This window comes from Erpetoichthys calabaricus, chromosome 9 (assembly GCF_900747795.2).
Source record: "Erpetoichthys calabaricus chromosome 9, fErpCal1.3, whole genome shotgun sequence".
NCBI lineage: Eukaryota > Metazoa > Chordata > Cladistia > Polypteriformes > Polypteridae > Erpetoichthys > Erpetoichthys calabaricus.
The window spans coordinates 8846253-8869659 of record NC_041402.2 but is presented as its reverse complement, the minus strand read 5'-3'; the positions used below and the strand labels follow the sequence as shown (position 1 = coordinate 8869659).

The window sequence follows — 23407 nt, the reverse complement described above, 5'->3', positions numbered from 1 at the left end:
CACGACTGTAAGGATTCTGGATTCTGTGTGTTCAGGGCAAAATCCTAGGAAGTGCGACTTCTAAATTTTTTGTATCTTTGCCAGGATGTAGTCATCCAGAAACTCTAAACAATGCACAAACAATGAAAAATTCCACAGAGATATGAAAATCAATTTTGATTTTGCACAGACACACATACAGACAGCATTTTAAAAATCAATTTTGACATTCTGAACCGCACAGAATCAGAATATGAACTTAACTCGATATTGAATTTTTGACTCATGGAAGCAAAAAAGAAACGTATCGCATATTTGTCAATAATAAAGCAGTTTAATTTCAATATTTACCTGCACTATATTACTATAATAAAATACAACAAATCTGGAAAAGATACAATTATTTTAATGTACAAACCTGTCATAACCAGACTCTTCAAATTGAGATATTTAGTCATTCTTACAATTGAAAAATAATCCGCCCCCTTTGACAACCTCCACAAAACAAATTTAGACAACTCTAGTCTTGGAACTCAAATGTCTGCACATAACCAGTGAACACACTTTGTAGAGCATTGCACCATTAGCTTGCTCCCTATTAAGTATTAAGACAAACATCTTTATAGACTTGTGTCTCCTTCTATACCCGCTCACACTGCCCAAGCGATCATAAATGTTGATATTGTCAGGCTTTTTATGTTGGTCTTCTGGGATCTGTAATAACTGAGCCACACACAATATGATTTAATAAATACAGCTTCATGCTCAAATGAACTTTAAGCTAAATTCTATATTTGGCATTTCATCTCGACTGCTTTGACAGTTATCTTGATTTCAAATCATTTTATTTAGATAAGTCAATCTATCTCTGTTGTAAAATATGGATGCTCCATTACATACAGTATGAACTCGGAGGATGGGTTCTATAAAAAAAAAAAAAAAAAAACGGTAATGCTCTAACACTTGTTTAAGATGCCACCAGTGGCTTTAAAAAAGGATGCAAGAGCTGGATTGTTCTCAAAATGTAGGTGTGTGTATAAAACAAAACAAAAATCCAAAATTCATGAAAAAGTGCTTATAAAAATGAAAATTAACAGTTCAGTCTTCTATTTTGCCAACTTTCCCCTATAAAATACGACAAAAAAAAAAACACAAATTGACCTCACTGATTAGCAGCAGTGGGCTGGGCAATAAAGGTTGGCTACAACAGGCAAATAAAAGAAGTTAAAGGAAATACGGAGTCGTCGTTCTGGGTGGAATAACGCGTTCCGAATCTGGAACAGCTCGAAATAGCTTTGGCTCCCTTGTGCTGACATCTCTGAAAACCATAATTGAAGCAATATTTCCACAGCGGTAGCAGTAGTTGGGAGCAGACCATACCGTCACCAGCTTTTCATCAAACATAAATTTATATCCTTCATGTACAAGTTGATGGGCTCGGCAGATCAGTTTCAAGTTGTTGATGTGAACAAACTGAAGAGAACAGAAAAAACAAAAAGGTAAAAAAAAAATTGTAAAAACACCACAAAATTATTGGGAACACTTAAGTAATAGATGCATTTATGCAGTACCTAAACTAATTTATTTTATCCTTTTTTGCTGCCCATTTATTTGGGGAGGCAGTATGACAGATACGAACACTAAGAGGCTGGACAAGCTGGTTAAAAAGGCTGGCTCAATGCTGGGCAGGACTGTGGACTCACTGGGTTGTGAGGTGGAAAGGTGTATAGGGAAGAAGGTACAGACCATCCTTGACAACAGCAGACACCCTCTCCATAACATTTTGGTGGGTCAGAGAAGTCAACACAGCAGTTGTCTTCTCTCGCTGCGCTGCAGAACAGAATTCTTTAGAAGTTCACTAGGGGGCTCTGCCCCCTGCTCGCTTCGCTCACCAACCCCCAGGCGGTTGCTACACGCTAGCCACTTCGCGGCCCTGCCGCTCACGTACAGGGAAGCAGATGTACAATTTAAACAGATTGTAACAATTCCCATGAACATATGCATAATAGACCTAACTATTTTATATTACAGTGAGTAATTAACCATAGTAAAAAAAATAGTAAAACGAATTGAAAGAAAATTGTGTTTCATGTTGCATTAGAGGTATTGATTGCGTTCTACGTTTTCGGTCTGTTTGGCTTTGAAACTAACATGCAAATACCTTTTAAACTTACTTTTACTGTAAAACTTCAGTAAAAACAATATTGGGAATTAATCAAAATTCAATATTGACGAAAAGTTCTGTGTTCGGAGTTACATTGTGACAACGCAATGTATAACTGCCCATGAGTGAATATCATTTCTTTCTCTAATAAATAAACCGACTTTTGAGAATGTTTGTCCCTGTGATTTGTTAATTGTCATAGCAAAAGCTATTCTAACTGTAAACGTTTTAATACAAATGGCACATCAAGATCTCCTTTGGTGTCTGTTATCCGCGAAAGATGTACTACATTACCTTTCTTGTTGCCTGTTAAAATTTTACATGTCAGAATTGTTCGACCAATTTTTAATAAAACTAATCTTGTTCTATTGCATAGCCCATCACTCAAACATAAAATTACGCAAAAACATTACGATACATCCTTCTTTTAACAGTAATTCGGCTGGTGGAAGACCAGACAGTGTTAACAGTTGTAGATACTCTATGGGATATTGCAAATTAATGTTTTCATCTTCCACACCATCACCTGTTTCAGTATAGTCTATTGATACGTATTTAACTGATTTGCCGTGTAACTGTTTAAAAGCTATCACGTTAATTCGTTTGACTTCGTTTCTCGGTGCTAGGATTGCCCGTGTACTCATTTGTTCTGTTGATAAAAGCCTTCGGGATGAAATTTTTCAATATGATTTGGACGTAATAAATCTTTTATTGGGAACTTAAAGTGAGGAAAACAAAAATTTATAAGAGCTGAGAGCGCAGGAATTGTGTCTGACAAAAGCATTCACACCAATGAGAGGTGAGAGGACATGCGGGCGTGGGCTGTTAACCCGAAATGGTTGAGAGGAGGGCAGGACTTGAAAAAAATCTCTTGGCAATAGTCTTGTCTCAAGATTTTCTTCTATATTAGAGAGATTTGTCATTGTTCACTATCTGATAGCTATCCACAGAGGGCTAGATCCCTAGTAAAGGATCAAAAATTTATTTATATAGCACATTTAAAACAACATAGTAATGCTGTTGGCAAAGTGCTTTACAATAATAGAATAAAATAAAAACAAAACAAATTAACATAAAACATAAATAGAAATAAAATATAAGAACATAAAATACATAATAAATAGAAGTAATGTTATGTACATAAAAATAGAAATAATGTTATATAATCACAAAGAGGAAACCATCAGTATTACTGAAGGTCATGGAATGCAAGTTAATAGAAATGAGTCTTTAGTCTTGTTTTGAACAGTTCAATTGTAGACGACTCCTTTATGTGATGAGGTAAAGCGTTTCACAGGTGAGGCGCAGCAGCTGCAAAAGCCCTGTCTGTCCCCCTTAGTTTTACACTTGGTATGAGGGACAACCAGAGACAGCTGACCAGAAGATCTAAGCACTCTAGATGACTGATGTAAAACACACAGTTCAGATAAATAGGCAGGAGCAAGCCCATGTAAAGATTTAAAAACTAGCAGCAAGATTTTAAAATCAATTTGAAAACTGACAGGCAGCCAGTGTAAAGAAGCTAATATTGGTATAACAGAGTCATACTTTCTTGCCCCAACCAGAAAGCGAGAAACAGTCTAAAACGATACCCCACATGCTTACGTTTGAAATTTATCATATTTAACCTTCTGGGAGGGGTTTTTAGAGAGCTAGGACCACCGGTAAAAAATAGAATATCAAACATAATTGTGATGAATAACCTCAAAAATAGCATAAAAAAAAGACACTACACATACCTTACTGATCCCTATTTTTCTTTATTTTTTTGGAAGTTTTGTGAAAAAGAGTAACTTTTCCCCCTTGTATCCATTACAGGGTGAACTCCTGGTGTCAGCTGACATGGCATGCAGAAATTCCAAGTCCTTCTGACCATTTATGTTGAAGAAACCTGTTGGTTTGCGCTTTATCATAAGGGTGTAATTATTATATAGTCCAAATATGGCCTAAAAGTGAGGGTTTGGAGGGCCAGAAATATAAAGGAAACATCAAAAAGCCTGATGACTTGTATAACTAGACATGAAGACGAGTCGAATGGTTTATCATATGTGGAGGTTTTCTTATATAGGCAAGTCAGGAGGTGACTTAAAAACAACTTAGGTGATTTTAAAGTATCCTTAAGCCATCACTAACACTGTAGTAACTACTTTAAGTGTGACACAATGAACAGTAAAATATAGACATATTGCACATAAGACTACTACTCACAATAATACTGGAAGAAGTTAATGTAGTAACATTTTAAAAATTGGCATCGTGAATAAATATGAATATGAAAAATGTTGTAACAGTAAAGTCATATAGACAGGGAAAAAAGGGGTGTGGAGAAGGAGTAAATTACCTCATTTGTGACTTTAGCTCCAAACAACCAACCTGCCCCTCGAGGGCTAATTGCCCAAGTATCTACATCTTCAGGGTCTGACCATACTAAGTCACAGAAGGCACCTTTGTGGGGAATCTCTTGATTTCGTTCAATGGTTCGAATCTGATCCAAAGTCTTGATATCAGGGGACAGTCCACCATGTACACACAAGATCTGTTCGTCTATTAGCTTAAATAGAAAAACAAGAAAAAAAAAAAGTTTAAAATTAGATAATTCAACATATCAGACATATGGATTTCACTTACTATGAAATGTTAAAAGTATTCAAAGAAAACACAATCACAATGCTTAACCTTCGCCATGTTCCTAGGTTTAACAAAAAAAGTCACAAAAGCAAGTGCACAGTATAAAGTGAATACAATTTAAGAAAAGGTACATTAACTCTTCAGTTGGCTCAAAATTTTATTATCTCCCACACTAAAATGCAGGTCATTAATGCAGATGAGAGTTACAATGAAAGAAGGTCCTCACCGGGGGTTCATCATTTTAATCTTTACAGAAAGAAGGAAAAAAAATTTCATTAGTAATTGTAAAGCCGGCAATGCTGCATAAATGTAAATGATCAAATTTAAACTGGGTCCCAGGACGGTGTTAAAAATGACCCAAGTGTGATTCTTTTCTACTGAAAGTAGTATAATTGCTGGCAATTTTTTGAAATGATCCACCATAACAACAAACATTAAAACTAATTTAGTTTTAAATTTAGCACTCTAATCAAATTCCTTACACTTTGGTTTGGACATGTGCAGAGGAGAGATGCCAAGTATATTGGGAGAAGGATGTTAAGGATAGAGCTGACAGACAAGAGCAACAGAGGAAGGCCTAAGAGAAGGTTTATGGATGTGGTGAGAGAGGACATGCAGGTGATGGGTGTAACTGAGTATGATACAGAGGGCAGAAAGATATGGAAGAAGATGATCCGCTGTGGCAACCCCTAATGGGAACAGCCGAAAGAAGAAGATGATCAAATACCTTACACTCACCTTTTACTAGCATACATGAAGCCACCTGCAACACATCTATTTTGGTTTCTATCCATAATGACCCATTTTTTTATGGTCCCATTGCTGTAATGTAGTAGACATATTGCATCAGACTTTTATTCATTTGTTACTATTGCTGTGGGGCGGCACAGTGCTGCATCACACTGCTGCATCACACTTAGGAGACCAGAGTTCATGTCCCAGGTTGTTCCAGTGTGGAGTCTGCATGTTCTCCCCGTGTCTCCCACAGTCCAAAGAAATGCAGGGTACATAAGCTGGTAATGCAAAATTGGCCTGTGTGGGCATGTGTTCACCCTTGCGTCATGTCCAGGGTTGGTTTCTGTCTTGTGCTGGCTGAGATAGGCTGTTCTGAGACCAGTCCAACCTGTCATTCATGTGGAGTCCCAAGTACTTGTAGGAGTGGACCATCTCTACATCCACTCCAATAATAATAATTCATTGCATTTATATAGCATAGTAACTGCACGTAGAGGTTCTTTGATGTGTGAAATTCTATAAGCAGTTCCTTGGTTTTGCTGATGTTAAGATGCAGGCAGTTCCCTTTTCATGAAGAAACCAACTTCACCACCTGACTCCTCTCCTTTGTCTCATCCCCCTTATCAATACACCCCCATTAAGTGCTGAATCATCTCAGAATTTCAGCAAGTGACCTGACCCAGTGTTATATTGCTAGTCAGTGGTGTACAGAGTGAAGAGAACAAGTGACAGGGCTATTCCTTGTAGTGCTCCAGTGTTGTTCACATCCATATCAGAAACTCAGTCCTTAAGTCTCAAACGGTGCCTGACAGTCCATTAAGCAGGACACAACAGGCTCATCCACTTGCATACCATCAACTTTACCCCTTAACAGGGATGGCTGGATGATACTGAAGGCACAGGAGAAATCAAAAAACATTAAATTGTCACAGTGCTGCCGCTTTGTCCAGGGGAGAATAAGCCATGGGGAGCACATAGATAACGGAATCCTCCACTCCCATCTCTGCAAACTGCAGCGAGTCCAGGTGGTCTATCACAAGTGGACTCATATTGTCCATGAACAGCCCCACAAAATTATGTAAGACATAAGTGCCACTGGTTGGTTTTGTTAAAAAAGTGTTTTGAAATATTGAGCCACTAGGGGGCTCCGCCCCCTGCTCGCTTCGCTTGCCAACCCCCGGTGTTGGGTAACCCGAAATACATTGATGTATGTACGAGATATATTGGAGTGTAAAGGTGTAGATGACGAACAAAGGAAGTAAAGAACCCATAGCATGGCACATTAGAAAGATATATTGGAATATTTCTTTATACACAACATTTGTAGTAAAGATGGTGTGTTGTCCTTGAATGAGTTTTGCTTGGCATGGAGTATCTACAACTTTAACTTTAATGTCAGATGAACGCCGAACTCTTGAGAAGGCTACATAAAGTTGTCCATGTCCAAGTACAGGCTCAGAGAGGTATATGCCAACTCTGTCCATGGCTTGTCCTTGGGATTTGTTGATTGTCATGGCAAATGCAGGTTTAATGGGAAATTGGCATCGTTAAAGTGTAAAAGGTAATTCCAGGTCAGAACTTGTAAGGTCAACTCTAGGAATCAAAACAGTATTGTTAGAATGTGATCCTGTATGTACTTGTGTTGACATAGCTAATGGGTGACTGTTTATGACTTCAGTGACGTTTCTCATGATCAGCTCTGTGTATTGCGTGTTTTCAGGAAGGGTCATTCGTTGACAGATTGCGACATCTGGATCTAACACGTAGATTTGTGCATATTTGCGTTCGTGATTTGATTCAGGGTGCACTGTTCCAATCCGATGTAATATTTGTCCACATACGCGAAAGCAGTATGGGCCATTGCCAGCTGGTGGCCTGATATTCACCCCGGTACATGCAAAAGCAAATGAACTATTGTAGGATCCAATGCAGTCTATAAAGTTTTTACTTTCGGGTACATTGTTAGTTAGAAGCTTCCGTAGATATTCAGGAAAGTCATCTAAAGGAGGCAGTCTAACCTGACCCTTTTGACAACAACGTGTAACGTGTAAACTCATTAGTTGTATTGCCAGTTGTTTCTTCAGGGAAGTTAAGTAAATGACAATGACAGCAAATGATATTCATTAATCCTAATGAATGTTCATTAATAGTGGACTCATTACAGAATGCGTTGTCAGCTAATTGGCAGAGTTGTTTAGCAGCTGTTTGTCGTTCCTTTCTTTGCCGTTTATCTATTGCCTCTGCTGCTTGAGAGGCGCATTGTAGGCGCCTGCGTTCATTAATTATATTCAGACGGGCTCGTTTCTGTATGTCCGTCATTGAGCCGTGCCTGCTTTGCTTGCGGCATTTCTGACACACACTACAACGCGCATCTCTGTCAGTTGTGGTCTTTTCGTTTTGAACCCGTGCATCTATGTTCATTGTATTTGTCCATGCGGGCTTGTGTTTGTAGCTCCGTTAGTTGAGCTGTTTGGTTTTGGAGCCGAGACAGTTTTGCTTCCACGGTTTCAGATGCGCGTTGTAGGCACCCACGTTTAATGATTGTGTCCATGCGGGGTCGTTATTGTAGCTCCGTTAGTTGAGCTGGATCGTTTTGGAGCCGTGACCGTGACTCCATTAGTTATCCGTTGTCTACCGTTAGTAATATGGATAATTGCACTTACTGTTAATACGGAACGTTTTCTGTGGTTGTACTGTTAATAATGCATCACTGTAATGTGATTCACATATGCTATATGGGTTGGACGTGTGAGGATGCCGAACGTTTAATACAGAGAGTTCATTTATTCTTATTACCCGGACCATGCTGTGTAGTGTGGACGTTTAGTTCAGAAGCGCGTTGTAGGCGCCTGCGCCTTTCGTACCATCTTTGTGGACCTTTGCGGACTCCGTAGTGTCTTCCGTTTGACTCTGGGGTGCAGTGCAGAATCCTCTTTTCTGTGTGGCGTTAGTTGAGCTCTTTTGTTTTTGAGCCGTGACTCCTTCGTTAGTTGAGCTCTTTCGTTTTTGAGCCGTGACTCCTTCGTTCGCGGTGGATCAGACTTCGCTTGCGGTTTATGAGACGCGCGCTGTAGGCGCCTGCGCACTATGTCTCCTGCGTCCATTGCCGTGTACCTGGGTCCGTGCCTTCCGGTTTACCATTCTCGTTTAGTAATATGGATATCCAAGACTAATAGCAATCATACAATGTATATGTGTTAGAAAGGTATACAAAGTACAGATGTGGACAAATTTGTTGGTTCCCAAGCAGCATATCCAGGGGAGTTGGGTTTTATCCCATTGAGCCCCATGTCACTCAAACTGACAGATGGTGCACCCTTCATTGTTTATTCCATAATTAACATAAAACAGACTTTGTTTGATTGCATAGAATATTTCAAATACAAAATATACAAAAATGATGGGACCCTTAACCTAATATTTGGTTGCACAATCTTTAGACATTGTAATCATTGCAAACAAGCAATTCCTAGAGTTCTCCATGAGCTCTTCTGAACCTGTGCACAAGTTGTTTGGCCCACTATTCCCGAGTATTCCTGAACAAACTGCTGCAGCTGTGTCATGTGTGGACCATCCAGGCTGGCACTGCCACCTGAACCCAAAACAGACAAGTGTGGGACACACATTTTATTTTTTTATTTTTAACCTTGTGGGCAACGCCTTCCCAGTTCCCACAAGCTCAACACAGTCCAGCACATACACAAAACAATTCTCTTCCTTTTCTCATTCACGTCTCCTTTCCACTACTCTGGTCAAGCTTTGTCCTCCTCCTCCCGACTCTGGCTCCCCGAGTAGTGGCTGCTGGCTCCTTTTATAAGGCACCCGGAAGTGCTCCAGGTGCTTGAGGACTCATTTCTGGCAACACTTCCAGGTGTGGCAGAAGGACTGCCCATAAGGGCTCAACAGCTCCTGCTGCAGCACCCCCTGTCAGCACCTGTGGATCCCAACAGGGTGGCATCCAACTCCAACTCCCATGAAACCCTGCAGGAGTCCAAGGTACCACTGCAACTCAGGGGGGGTTGCCACCTAACGTCCAGGGGGAGGTAACATTCTGGTCACGCTTGCTCCCACAGTCCTCCCAGCGTGGAGGCATCCCGGCCGGGGCCCTTGCAAGCTACACAGGTCTTAAGGGGTCTTCTCCAGCCTACATGTTTCATTACTTTCCATAGATGTTCAATAGGGGGCTTATGAAGTGACACTTCAGAATGGTGCAATATTTTGTTCTTCGCCATTCTTGGGTGCTTTTAGCTGTGTGTTTTGGCTCATTATCCTGTTGGAGGATCCATGACCCGAGACTGAGGACATTTTTCACCAGAATGTTTTGACATTCTTGAGATTTCGTTGTTCTCTGCACAAGGCACCCCAGTGCCAGATGCAGCATAGTAGCTCAAAAACATAACTGAGCCTCCTTCATGTTTCACAGTAGCTATGGCGTTCTTTCCTTTGAAAGCTTCATTTTTTTTGTCTGTGGACACACAGCTGATTTGACTTGCCAAAAAGCTCCAGTTTTGTCTCATCTCTCCAAAGGACATTGTCCCAGAAGCACAATGACTTGTCAATATACTATTTAGCAAATTCCAGTCTGGCTTTTTTTTGTTTTTCTCTTTCTTGGGTCTTCTTCCATTGAGTTCATGGTCATTTAAAAAGCAATGGATGGTGCAATCAGACACTGCTGAACCTTGGCTTTCAGCTTGGACCTCTTTGAAAGTTGTCCTTGGCTTTTTGCCTACCATTCTCCCTATCCTTCTGCCCATTCTGGGGTCGATTTTCCTCTTATGGCCATGTTCAGGGAGGATGGATATATTCCCTACAGGACCTTCAACTTCTTCATAATATATTCATAAATGTTGTCATAGAACGTCAGGCTGCTAAAGATGATGGTCTTCTAGCCTTTGCATTTAACATGCTTCTCTATCATTTTCTTTCTGAGTGCCTCAGATAACTCTTCTTTGCTTTCTATGGTCCATGTTCAGTGTGAGACACACAATGAGACCAAACAGAGTGAGGACTTTTCTGCATTTAAACTAGCTGAATGACTGATTGCACAACTGGAGTACTGTGTGATACAAACCAAAGAAAAACAGCTTGTTGGAAAAAAAAATTAGTATCTTTCCTAGGGTTACTAACAAATGTGTCCAGGCCATTTTAGAAGATCTTTGTAGAACAACCAATACTTGACCTCTGTTCATATTTGCTTTGCTTCACTCGATGACATATCAGAGGCATGCAGGTAACACAGGGAACAACTGCTTTTCATTTAATCACTTTTCAGAAGGCATACAGCACTTTTTCAATAGACTGTTACAGGACCAACACATTTGGTCACGCCTGTACAAAACATGTTTTTAACAGCACTTTACAACATTATGTAATTGAAAACTGAGCCCTAATGGGTTCTATTATCTATGAAGGTCTAACTCAAGTAATAAAAAATGTGTTCTGTAATATACAAAAACATTTAAGTTCCTCCCTTTCAAAGAACCCAGAGCAGAGTAGAAAAAGTATCTCTCACTCAACATTTCAGGAAAGGAATGGAAGGCAGCAATGCACAGAATTCACTCAAGCTCCATATGCGCAAAGCATACAATTATTCAGCTTAAAATCATCTATCGAGCATATCCGTCTCATTTAAAATTGTCCAAATTGTTTCCAGGGTGAGATCCAACCTGTGAACATTACAATGAAGTTCCTGTCTCATTGGGCCGCATGTTTTGGGCCTGCACCAAATTAACATCATTCTGGACCAAACTCTTTAAATGCCTATCAGACAGCCTTGGTGTCCCAATCTCTCTTAATCCACTAACAGCTGTGTTTGGTGTTCTTCTAGTTGGGTTTAAGGTGAAGAAGGCCAAACTGTAATTGCCTTTACTTCACTATTGGTAAGTAGACTTATCTTGCTCAACTGGAAGACTGCTAACCCACCTCTTTTAAGTCAGTTTGCAAATGATGTTAAAGTATATACTACTTGAAAATAGAAAAAAATCAAATTCTCACGTAGAGGATCTGTGCAAAACGTTTTAAAAACCTGGCAGGATCTAATCAATAACATTTTAGAATAAGTGGATTATCTTCCCTTATTTTTTATTTATATACTTCCTAACCATCCCCCGCAGCTTCGCCCGTCTATTAGTGAAACAGGACAGTGAGGAGGGCCCCGCCCAGCTCTCTACTCCTGACGTCACTCTTCCCCTTCCCCTTGGCCCGCAGCCTCTGTCTCGGATTAGCATGAATATATAGCTCCTGCAAGCAAACTATGATTCTTAGCACGATGAGAGAAGTTGCAAAATCAACCGGAATGTTATAAATTATAGAGAAAAAAAAAGATCTAAATCCGTCAAGTAGTTGTCTTGTTCACTAAGTAAGTGGAGTTAAGGTTACGCCCCAAGGTAGACACGTGAGTTAGGAGGACCCCTCCCCGCAGCCCGATGAGTCTCCCTCGGATTCGTGCAAATAAATCGTTACCGCAAACAAACTATGATACTTAGCGTGATGAGAAAGTCGCAAAAATCGCAAGCAAATTATAGAAAAAAAGATCTAAATCCATTAAGTAGTTCTCTCGTGAAAAGCAGACAGACATACAAACGGGTCTAAAAAACTAAAAGAAATTTTTAAAACCGTTTCTTAGCAAGCACCTATGGGTCAGGGGTAACCTACATTCCAAATTTCAATTCCCAAGTCCTCATGGTTCAGGAGATTTCGTTATGAGTGAGTCAGTGGTATTTGGCTTATATATATATACTAGCAAAATACCCGCGCTTCGCAGCGGAGAAGTAGTGTGATAAAGAGGTTATGTAACCATATATATACATAAACATATATACATTGTAAAGGACAGCCGCGTCCCATGCCCGGCAGGGACGCCTCTCCTACATCTGTTCCGGGGGAGCAGCCATGGACTGTTCAATACCTCCCCCGGGACGCTTGGTGGCAGCCTCCCTGGCAGCCAATGATTCCCCAGCCTGGCGCATGGCTCCATGGGAGATGGAGTCCTTCACAGCCTGGTTGGGGGCTCGGATGGCCGCCAGGGGGAGCTGCGTGGAGTCAGCAGCCTGGCTGGTCATACCTTCAGCCCCACCCGGAAGGGCAATTAGGACCAGGTGTCCAAGCACCTGGACCGCTTCCGGGTGGGATATAAAAAGGGCCAGCCACCACCACTCGAGAGAGCCAGAGTCGGGAGGAAGAGGACTAAGCCTGAGGAGGAGTGGTGGTGCTGAGGTGGAGAAAAGTGTGAGTTATTGTGTTGGAAGTGCTTTTGGGACTGTGTTGGGCCTGTGGGACACGGGGAAGGCGTGCCCCACAGCTGAAGAAAAAATAAAGCACCTTTTATTAAAGTACGTGCCTCTGCGTGAGTCTGTGCCGGGTCGGGCGCTATATAGCGCCTTTTACAACTGGCGTAGTCGGCAGGATCCCGGTCCGTCCATTTGGACCGGAACCTGCAAATAAATTGTGTGCAGAGACCCGGCATAGCAACCTTAGCGCGCTCCCGTTGCAGCTACAAGCAGGCACGGCCCAGAGAGGACAGCACAGCGCAACAAAGTGCGCACATGCGGCGGGAGCCGGCAGCTGTAAGCAAGCACGCGCAGCACAGTGTGAGAGGCGCGAAGCGCGCACACGCGGCAGCGGCCGCAAGCCGACATGCGCAGCACAGAGGGAGCAACTGAGAGCTCCTAAACGACACCGCGGGATGGGGAAGAAGAAAGCCGGGTGGTCACAGAAGACAGCCGCCAGACACTGCCATGCCCTCCAGCAGACCGGGTTGCAGCCGGAGGTAGGTGACGGGCCCAAAGGGGAAGGGCTGCGGGAAGGGTTTTCCGCATTCGCGTCAGCCTGCCTCCTAGGTGGCGAGCCACACAGCACCCGGTGCTAGCTGGACGAGATTGGTCCATGGAGGGATGGTGGAGTCCGCTCAGCGGAGGCCGAGGCAGAGCCGTGTCTTCCCTTCGCCCTGCTGGATCGACTGGGGGAGGAGAGCCCGGACGAGCTTCCCAGCGTGGTGTCACTGCTCAAGGAGCAGGAGCTCCTTTCAGAAACAGGTGAAGGGGGGGGGAGGACGTGTGTCAGTTGCCTGCCGAGGAAAGGTCGCAGGCGGGAACGATGGACCTTCTCCCCGAGCCTCCTGGTTACCCGAACGGGCCTGCGGAGAATCCGCAGGGCCTTGATGGCTCGCGGTCGGCGGAAGGGGACAAGGGGAGCCCTAGTCCACCGCCGACCGAAGAAATTAATGTGTTTTGGGCTGCACGGGAGTTGCAACATGTGCTTCTTCCCCTGCAGTCCCTGCTTAAGCTGTTTCAGGTCCTGCAGGAGACGAAGGTCGAATTGGAAAAGAGGATCGGCGCCCCGATGGCAGCCGTTGTGGAATGGCTCGAGAGACGGGGGGCGTCGGCCTCCAGCCTGCAGGACGCAGCGGTGCAGGTGAGTGGATCCTGGGCCGCAGAGAAATTGGGGGGGGCGGAGCGCAGCGGCTGCAGTGGTGCTCAGTACTGCTTGCCAGACCGCTCCGCCCACTACACAAGACGCTGCTGTGATGACAGACGGCGTGGCAGAAGAGCGTGCGGGGAGGCAGCTGGTGAATATCAGCTGCCAAACAACTCCGTCCCGACTGCCCACGCCTGTCTTACGGCCGTCTAAAGGGGTGCAGACGGCACGGGGTCTCCCTTCTTCCAATAAGGGGACTCAGACCGTCAGTGCACCCCAGAGGAAAAGGAGGACCCGGAAGGAAACGGGAACTCCTAACATAGCACAGCGTAAGCCCGTTGAGTCGCAGGAGGCCTACGCTGTAGAGGGGCAGAGACGACACGTGCCCTCCTCAGAGCGGGCAAAGGGGCATGGGTTTCCTGCCTGCTTCCGCAGGGGTTGGACTGGAGGAGGTCGGTTGTGCTTTAATTGCGGCCGCGTTGGTCACTTCTGGAGGTGTTGTCCAGAGAGAACGTCCGAGTGGCAGGGACGTCGGGGCAACACCCCCAGACCTGTTTGTTATGTTTCCACAGGGGATAGCCGCGGAGCCAAGGAAGCCGACTCCCTGTCCTGGAGAGGAGCAGCCCTCGCGGGGCAGGCCGATGAGCCCCAGAAGCCTCATCTGAGAGAGGGGCACTGTAAAGGACAGCCGCGTCCCATGCCCGGCAGGGACGCCTCTCCTACATCTGTTCCGGGGGAGCAGCCATGGACTGTTCAATACCTCCCCCGGGACGCTTGGTGGCAGCTTCCCTGGCAGCCAATGATTCCCCAGCCTGGCGCATGGCTCCATGGGAGATGGAGTCCTTCACAGCCTGGTTGGGGGCTCGGATGGCCGCCAGGGGGAGCTGCATGGAGTCAGCAGCCTGGCTGGTCATACCTTCAGCCCCACCCGGAAGGGCAATTAGGACCAGGTGTCCAAGCACCTGGACCGCTTCCGGGTGGGATATAAAAAGGGCCAGCCACCACCACTCGAGAGAGCCAGAGTCGGGAGGAAGAGGACTAAGCCTGAGGAGGAGTGGTGGTGCTGAGGTGGAGAAAAGTGTGAGTTATTGTGTTGGAAGTGCTTTTGGGACTGTGTTGGGCCTGTGGGACACGGGGAAGGCGTGCCCCACGGCTGAAGAAAAAATAAAGTACCTTTTATTAAAGTACGTGCCTCTGCGTGAGTCTGTGCCAGGTCGGGCACTATATAGCGCCTTTTACAACATATATATACATATCTACATATACACATATCTACATATACATATATATATACATATACAAATTTACATATCTACACACATATATATATATATATATATATATATATATATATATATATATATATATACACACACATATAAATATAGACATACATACATACATACATTCACTATATATATATATATATATATATATATATATATATATATATATATATATATATATATATACACACATACACATACACACACATATGTACTTATTGGCTCCTGTATTTAGGATATAGCGGGTTGGATAATGGATGGATGGACATCTGTATGCATAGCCCTATTTGCCCGTTTTCGTTTTTTTTCTTTCTTCAGTAATATTTCAGTAAACCCGGAGCTTGTCAGTTCAAATCCTGGTACTGACACCACTGTGTGACCCTGAGGAAGTCACTTCACCTGCCTGTGCTGCAAAAAACAAAAGTAATGTAACAAATTGTACCTCAGATGTTGCAAGTTGCTGGAATAAAGGCATAAGTAAAATAGATAAATATGTATTATACACATAGGAACTATTAATTTATTTTCAGTTAAGTCATCTGCAGCAAACCTTTATAAATGAGGGTTTCTCCTTTTTAGATAGTGCAAACTGTTTCTTCTTCATTGACGTTTTCGCTTGGAGAGCTTTTTTCATTTCATTGAAAATTAAAGCAGCAGCTGCCAAAATATGTAGCTTTCTTATTAATTTTTCGACATTGTGTAAAATAAATTTATAAAGTAACATAAAAGGTTTAAATACTGGTTATCCTTTTACACTAAAATATTACTAAAGAGATACAAAAAAAGTAAAATGCATATGTTCTTTTTCTTTAAGGAGATTAACTATTACTGAAGAAAGAAAAAAAATATTTAAACAGCCAAATGGGGCTATGCATACGAACTTAAAAGATTTAAATAAAACAGAAATATATATTTTATTTTTACTTGCTTAACTTGTGGAGGGTGTATCCTGTAGCAAAGCCCTAACTTTTTTCGTAAAAGCCCATTTCAGTCAATAAGTCTTAAAAAAAGGTGTGAAGATATTGACAATAAGCTAAGCAAACCAAGCAAGACATGGAATCGTTTAAATCAAGTATCATTACATCTTCCTTTCTTAAAGAGAAGTAAGGCAGTACTTATAAGCTTACATATATATATATATATATATATATATATATATATATATATATATATATATATATATATATATATATATATATATATATATATATATATATACACACATATATATACATATATATACATATACATATATATATACATCTACATACATATATATATATATATATATCTGTATCCGAAGCCGTGCAAGCACACTCTTGAGAATGCAACGTATAGTTGTACAGGAGAAAAGCAATCTTGCCTCAAATCAATGGCAACCTTTTGTAGGTCTATGAACTTAATTTAAACTTTAGGTTTACACGGTGCTTTCTTTCCGAAGTACCTGCACTCATGAATATGTCTGTATGTGTCAGTCGGTCAAATCCACGCACTTCGCACCGGCGAAGTACCACTTTTAAATTTTTATTAAGAAGAAAAGAAAACCTTTTTAAATGGAGGGAAAATATACTAATAACAGTTTGTTAAGGATCTGTTTTTTGTGAAGCTGCCTTCACTCGAGTGAACACTTCGAGCTGACTTGCTGGCCAAGTATAAGTGTTATCTGGTAGGTAACCACCCATACAATCAGATTGTGAATCAGACTACGAATGCCGTAAATGTAATTACCCCGATCTACATGTTGTCAAATAAATGAACCACACGCCGTGGCGCAATTTTAGGGGCTTCGCCTGTAGCGCTGACATCCGAGGTTCGATTCCCGTAAGGGAGTGAAGTGAGTGGCTGGTTACCTACCAGGTAACGCTTATGGTTGGCCAGCAAGTGAGGTAACATCAGCCACGGTGCCTTCAGTTGTGAGAAGCAGATCATAGAATGGTTGAAAATAGTTTATTGTCAAATAAGGCAAAGAGTACGCGACACGTCTTTCCCCCTTATTCTTGGCTCATCAGGTGTACACACTCACTGCGCTCGCTTACGGTAATCGAACCTCGGACGTCAGTGCTAGAGGGGCTTCGCAGCGGTGAAGTATTGCTTTTAAATTTTAATTAAGAAGAAAAGAAAACCTTTTTAAATTAAGTCTTAAAAAGAGGTGTAAAGATATTGACAATAAGTTACGCAAACCCACCAAGAAATGCAATCGTTTAAATCAAGGCGCGAGTCAAAAAACACCATCCCATAATATTAGTTAACGATTAACACATTTCTATATGTATTGTAAGCATACAATACAACTGATAATATGTTGCGCTTATTTATCTGGTGTACCAACATTTTTGCATGTTTAACGTCTGAAATCTAACGTGGTTTGTGCCCTTCAGAATGAAAACAGTTTGCATTTACCTTTTTAATAAAAGGCGAGCTTTTAAGTCTGAGAAATCACCCCGTAAATGCACACGTTTAATTGCACATCTGTTAATATGTATGCTTACACAGTATTAAAAGACACTCAAAAATTAACATCATTTACCTTCGTTCCCGCGTTTGACTCGTGCTGTAAATCTCTTCCTTGTTTTTAGTTCACGTGATTACGTAGGAGGCGTGATTACGTAGGAGGCGTGATGACGCGATACATGACTCCGCCTCCTCCATTAGAGTATATGGACAAAAAATATGTTCCAGTTATGACCATTACGCGTAGAATTTCGAAATGAAACCTGCCTAACTTTTGTAAGTAAGCTGTAAGGAATGAGCCTGCCAAATTTCAGCCTTCCACCTACACGGGAAGTTGGAGAATTAGTGATGAGTGAGTCAGTCAGTCAGTCAGTCAGTGAGGGCTTTGCCTTTTATTAATTAGTATAGATATAGATATATATATATATATATATATATATATATATATATATATATATATATATATATATATATATATATATATATATATATATCTATATATACACATACACACATACACACACACACACACACACACTAGACAAAGAGCCCGTTTCAACAACGTAAGATGAAACGGGCACGAGTGGAATAGTAATAAGTATAAGCACCACAAACCTGATATAAGTGTATTGAATGAATGCATAATTGAATCAGAATGCATAATTAGGCCTCGAGCTGTAGTCGAAATCGCCTTTCAGGCCTCTAGAGCTTTAATCGAAGTCGCCTTTCTCTTTGAATTTTTGCAGCCGTAAATCCGCCGCCTGCCGCAATGTTGGGGTTGGATGTCGGTCAAAGTCGCCTTTCTCTTTGAATTTTCGTGGCCGTAAATCCGCTGCCTGCCGCGATGTCGGTCTCGTAAGGTTTTTCGGGCAGCTGCGCAGAAGGCGACTGCGCATTCAGCTTCGGGCTTCGGATGTATGTGAGTGAGTGGAGGCTGGCGAATTATATATAAGATATTATAGAGAGAGATTTGCTTTTTTTTCCTACCATTAAAGTTTTACTCTCTTGGCCTAGCTCTCTTTCTCATGGGTGAATGTTGATTTCATTTGACTTGCTTATATGGAATGTTATTTGCTTTTAATAAATTCCATAAAATGTATTAAAAAATTGCATTAGCTGATATGCTATTGTCAGTTGTTGCTGCCTGCAAAGGGTCTACAGCTAGCTACAGTACAAATTTCCAAAATATAAGCTTTTTAAAATAAAGTATCCGATAGAGTTAAAACTTCAGTTGAGGTGTCAAAGTTAAAACTGTTGTCAGCAACAACGCCCCATAATGGATAGTAGGTCTATGTGGTGCTTTGTTGATAAATTTTATTTTATCAGAGAAAAACTGAATGATTAAGATCTGTAGTTTGATTTTGGTAGAATGGAAATCCAGCATATATGTTTATTCACAGTATGCAGATTGTTTCACAGCGCCAAGGCTAGAGAGCTTGTTTCCTTTTTCAATTTACTTCTTCGTAAGTCAGGTTACTTGCAAGTTTTATGGTCGTTGTCAACAATTAATGGCCAGATATTGCTAGGCTCCATTTATGTTAATCAGTCTTAAACTATTTTAGTTTTCCTATCAGTTTAAACAAAGCTGTGCCTTTATGTGTACTCATTATATAATTAGCAATTTGTAAACTTTGTATTTGCATTTTACTTGAGAACTTGTTACAGTGCTCTGAGCCTGCACTCTGCAAAGAGCGCTATGCAAAAATAAGCTAAATTATTTTTTTTTTTTTATGTTTATTGTCACAGACATGTAACTTAACTTACCCACTACTATTTCAAGAAGCAGAAGAAATTGTTCACAAAGGCAACAAGCCATCAGAGTGCATACAAATCTGCCAGCACTTCCCCATTTTATTTGTCTGAAAACTTCTCCTGACGGCAAAACACCAAAATATAAAAGATGAAGTAACCTCTGTAGAGGTAAATTTGAAACCATCAACTAACTGAAATGTTTCTCAATTTTAATACTGATGAATATGAAGTGTCACCAATGCCTTTCATGTGCCTAACTATGCCTAAATTGTTCCGCTGAAAGCCAAGTTGTTGATCTGTCTGCACGAAATATGACGATGACAGCAACTAAAGAAGCAGATGCAAACAGCCCCACAAAAAGATGTTAAACAGCCCCAGTCAGTGTGTTGTACTCATTATTTGTATTATACTACTGCCACATGTTTGGTAGGAGACATTCAAGTATGGATTTGAACTAAACTGCAAACAAAAATTACCCCAATGTTAAAAACTTTAGTAGGGGAAAGCAGCATTAAGGTGTGTTTCTTAAGAAAGTCTTTAAAAGGCATTTTGTAAAAGGAAATGCAAGGAAAACAATGACACTTTCCCAAACTGCTTTATAAAGCGAAAACTCCAGTGTCATTTTTTTTTAATCAAGTCATACAAAAGGTTTTGAGAAATCTTCTACAGATACTAAATACGACATCACTTCAAAGAAATGTGGACCAAAAATTCTTAATTGAAAAGCAGATTTAGAATTTAAAAGAAACTTTACTATAATGACGTGATGTAGCTACTTACCGCTGCCACAGTTAGCATGTCAAACACTTTGGTACAGTATCTCCAGGCATTTGCATTTCCATACTTAGTTTGGCATTCATCTGTTGCAAGAATAAAAATGAAGTTTTAGACCCTTAAACTCTTGAGGTGAAACAGGCAATCAACATATTAAACCTGAATGGCAAGGAAAACATGGCATGTGGCTGCTTGTCTTTGTAAAATTAAAATAATGCTTAGAAAAATGTTGCAAGTATCATCAGCTCAACATCAACTATACCCTAGACCAGTGTTTCCCAACCTCAGTCCTCGGGGCGCACTGACTGCACATTTTTGTTCCAATCAGTGACAACACCTGATGGCACTGATCTCATTTAATTAGCTGCTATTTATTTTTCCTCTTCTGTTATTCTACATTCAGAAAAGCACCATAGCATGATTTTTACATTTATAAGACATTTAGAAATATTTCTGTTTTTGCTATAGTTTTAAATGCTTAACTCTCTTTTGTTGATTTCATTATATTTTGCCCTTTCTCTGTGCAGTTTTTCCCCTTCATTGTATCTTATTAATGACAATTAAAAATGAGCAAAGCAGACACCCAGGCAAACAACACTGAATAATCAAAGGCTGCAACTACTTTAGCATCAGACCCACTAATTAATAACAAATGGATTAATTAAATAATTAGAACACCTAGAAAAGTAGAATGACAATCAAGATGCAAATATTTCTAAAAAGACAAAAAAATACATTATTCCCATATAACTGCTTGGTACATTTAAAAAAAATAAATAAATAAATAAAAAATACATACATATATATATATACATATATACACACACACACACAGTGATCTCCCGCCTATTGCGGAAGTTATGTTCCAGACCCATCAGCGAAAGGTGAAAATCCGCAATATAGAAAGACCATATACATAAACTGTAAAAAAAAAAAAATGTTTAAGCCTTAAAATACCCCTCCCACACGCTTTAAACACATGTAAACTTGTAATGGCGAGTGATGTCCGCATAACGCTTTCCTTCCCGAAGCATATCCAGGAGTTTTACCTTCTCCCAAATGGTCAAGGTCTTCATTTACTCATAACAATCGGACCACAAGCAAGGTACACGATACGCAGAAAACAGATGTGTCGGGGACCCACGCTCGCTGTTCTTGCGAGATTACACTACGCTAGCAACAGCCAATCAGAGCCCAAGAGAATGAAAATCCCGCTCCAATTGGTTGAGTCTCCTCTTTCAGCCAATAACGGGCCTTGTAAGAAATCTGGGTACTGTAATGCGAAACTCTGTCTACCGTAGTGTACAATGTACATATATTTAATGATTTACTGTACTGTATTGCTTAAATGTTCATTATTTTATATACATGTTAACATTTTACTGCATTTTAGTCTATGTACAGTTGTCATTATAAATTATAATACGTATTGTTCTAACGAACTCTTGTCTAGCACGTGTAGTGACAAATGAAAAGCGTATGTACATTTCGTTGTGAATTGGGACTGTCTACGTATTCCTGTACGTAGCAGTTATGTTTTATGATTTTCTAGTGTATTACTTAAATGTTACGTATACATTAGTTATTATAAATTATAATATTGTTCTAACGAACTTTTGTCTAGCACACGTAGTGACTGCTGAAAACTGTATCCTTTGTTATGAACTGGCTGCAAAGTACACTACTGGTAGGATGTACTTATTGAATTTTTCTGCGATATAGCAGGGGCGCAATAGCTGAACCCCAATACAGTGAGGGATCACTGTATGTGTATAATATATATTATATTATACACATACAGTAGGGCAAAAAAGTATTTAGTCAGCCACCAATTGTGCAAGTTCTCCCACTTAAAAAGATGAGAGGCCTGTAATTTTCATCATAGGTATACCTCTACTATGAGAGACAAAATAAGAAAAAAATCCAGAAAATCACATTGTCTGGTTTTTGAAGAATTTATTTGCAAATTATGGTGGAAAAAAAAGTATTTGGTCAATAACAAAAGTTCATCTCAATACTTTGTTATATACCCTTTGTTGGCAATGACAGAAGTCAAACGTTTTCTGTAAGTCTTCACAAGGTTTTCACACACTGTTTCTGGTATTTTGGCCCATTCCTCCATGCAGATCTCCTCTAGAGCAGTGATGTTTTGGGGCTGTCGCTGGGCAACATGGACTTTCAACTCCCTCCAAAGATTTTCTATGGGGTTGAGATCTGGACACTGGCTAGGCCACTCCAGGACCTTGAAATGCCTCTTACGAAGCCACTCCTTCATTACCCGGGCGGTGTGTTTGGGATCATTGTCATGCTGAAAGACCCAGCCACGTTTCATCTTCAATGCCCTTGCTGATGGAAGGAGGTTTTCACTCAAAATCTGACGATACATGGCCCCATTCATTCTTTCCTTTACACGGATCAGTCGTCCTGGTCCCTTTGCAGAAAAACAGCCCCAAAGCATGATGTTTCCACCCCTATGCTTTACAGTAGGTATGGTGTTCTTTGGATGCAACTCAGCATTCTTTCTCCTCCAAACACGACGAGTACAGTTTTTTACCAAAAAGTTCTATTTTGGTTTCATTCCTCTTCTGGATCATCCAAATGCTCTCTAGCAAACTTCAGACGGGCCTGCACATGTACTGGTTTAAGCAGGGGGACACGTCTGGCACTGCAGGATTTGAGTCCCTGGCGGCGTAGTGTGTTACTGATGGTAGCCTTTGTTACTTTGGTCCCAGCTCTCTGCAGGTCATTCACTAGGTCCCCCATGTGGTTCTGGGATTTTTGCTCAACGTTCTTGTGATCATTTTGAACCCACGGGGTGAGATCTTGCGTGGAGCCCCAGATCGAGGGAGATTATCAGTGGTCTTGTATGTCTTCCATTTTCTAATAATTGCTCCCACAGTTGATTTCTTCACACCAAGCTGCTTACCTATTGCAGATTCAGTCTTCCCAGCCTGTGCAGGTCTACAATTTTATTTCTGGTGTCCTTTGACAGCTCTTTGGTCTTGGCCATAGTGGAGTTTGGAGTGTGACTGTTTGAGGTTGTGGATGAGTGTCTTTTATATTGATAACGAGTTCAAACAGGTGCCATTAATACAGGTAACGAGTGGAGGACAGAGTAGCCTCTTACAGAAGAAGTTACAGGTAAAATCATTGGCGGCATCTTTGTCAGCACCGGCTCCCTCTCCGTGCCTCACAACACTGAGTGCCAGTCCTCTTCTTAAAA

General features: G+C 41.2%; 1 protein-coding gene across 1 annotated transcript in view; it reads right to left on the bottom strand.

Moving 5' to 3' along the window:
• Positions 1 to 293: 293 nt before the first annotated feature.
• ppp6c (protein phosphatase 6, catalytic subunit) overlaps positions 294 to 23407 on the bottom strand; it is a 48341-nt gene continuing 25227 nt past the window's right edge. The window contains exons 5-7 of the mRNA XM_028809139.2: positions 20191 to 20270; positions 4485 to 4694; positions 294 to 1452 (exon numbers count right to left, since the gene is read on the bottom strand). Coding sequence (XP_028664972.1) covers positions 1204 to 1452; positions 4485 to 4694; positions 20191 to 20270 — 539 coding nt within the window. The 3' untranslated portion in view covers positions 294 to 1203. The remainder of the gene's footprint in view (positions 1453 to 4484; positions 4695 to 20190; positions 20271 to 23407) is intronic.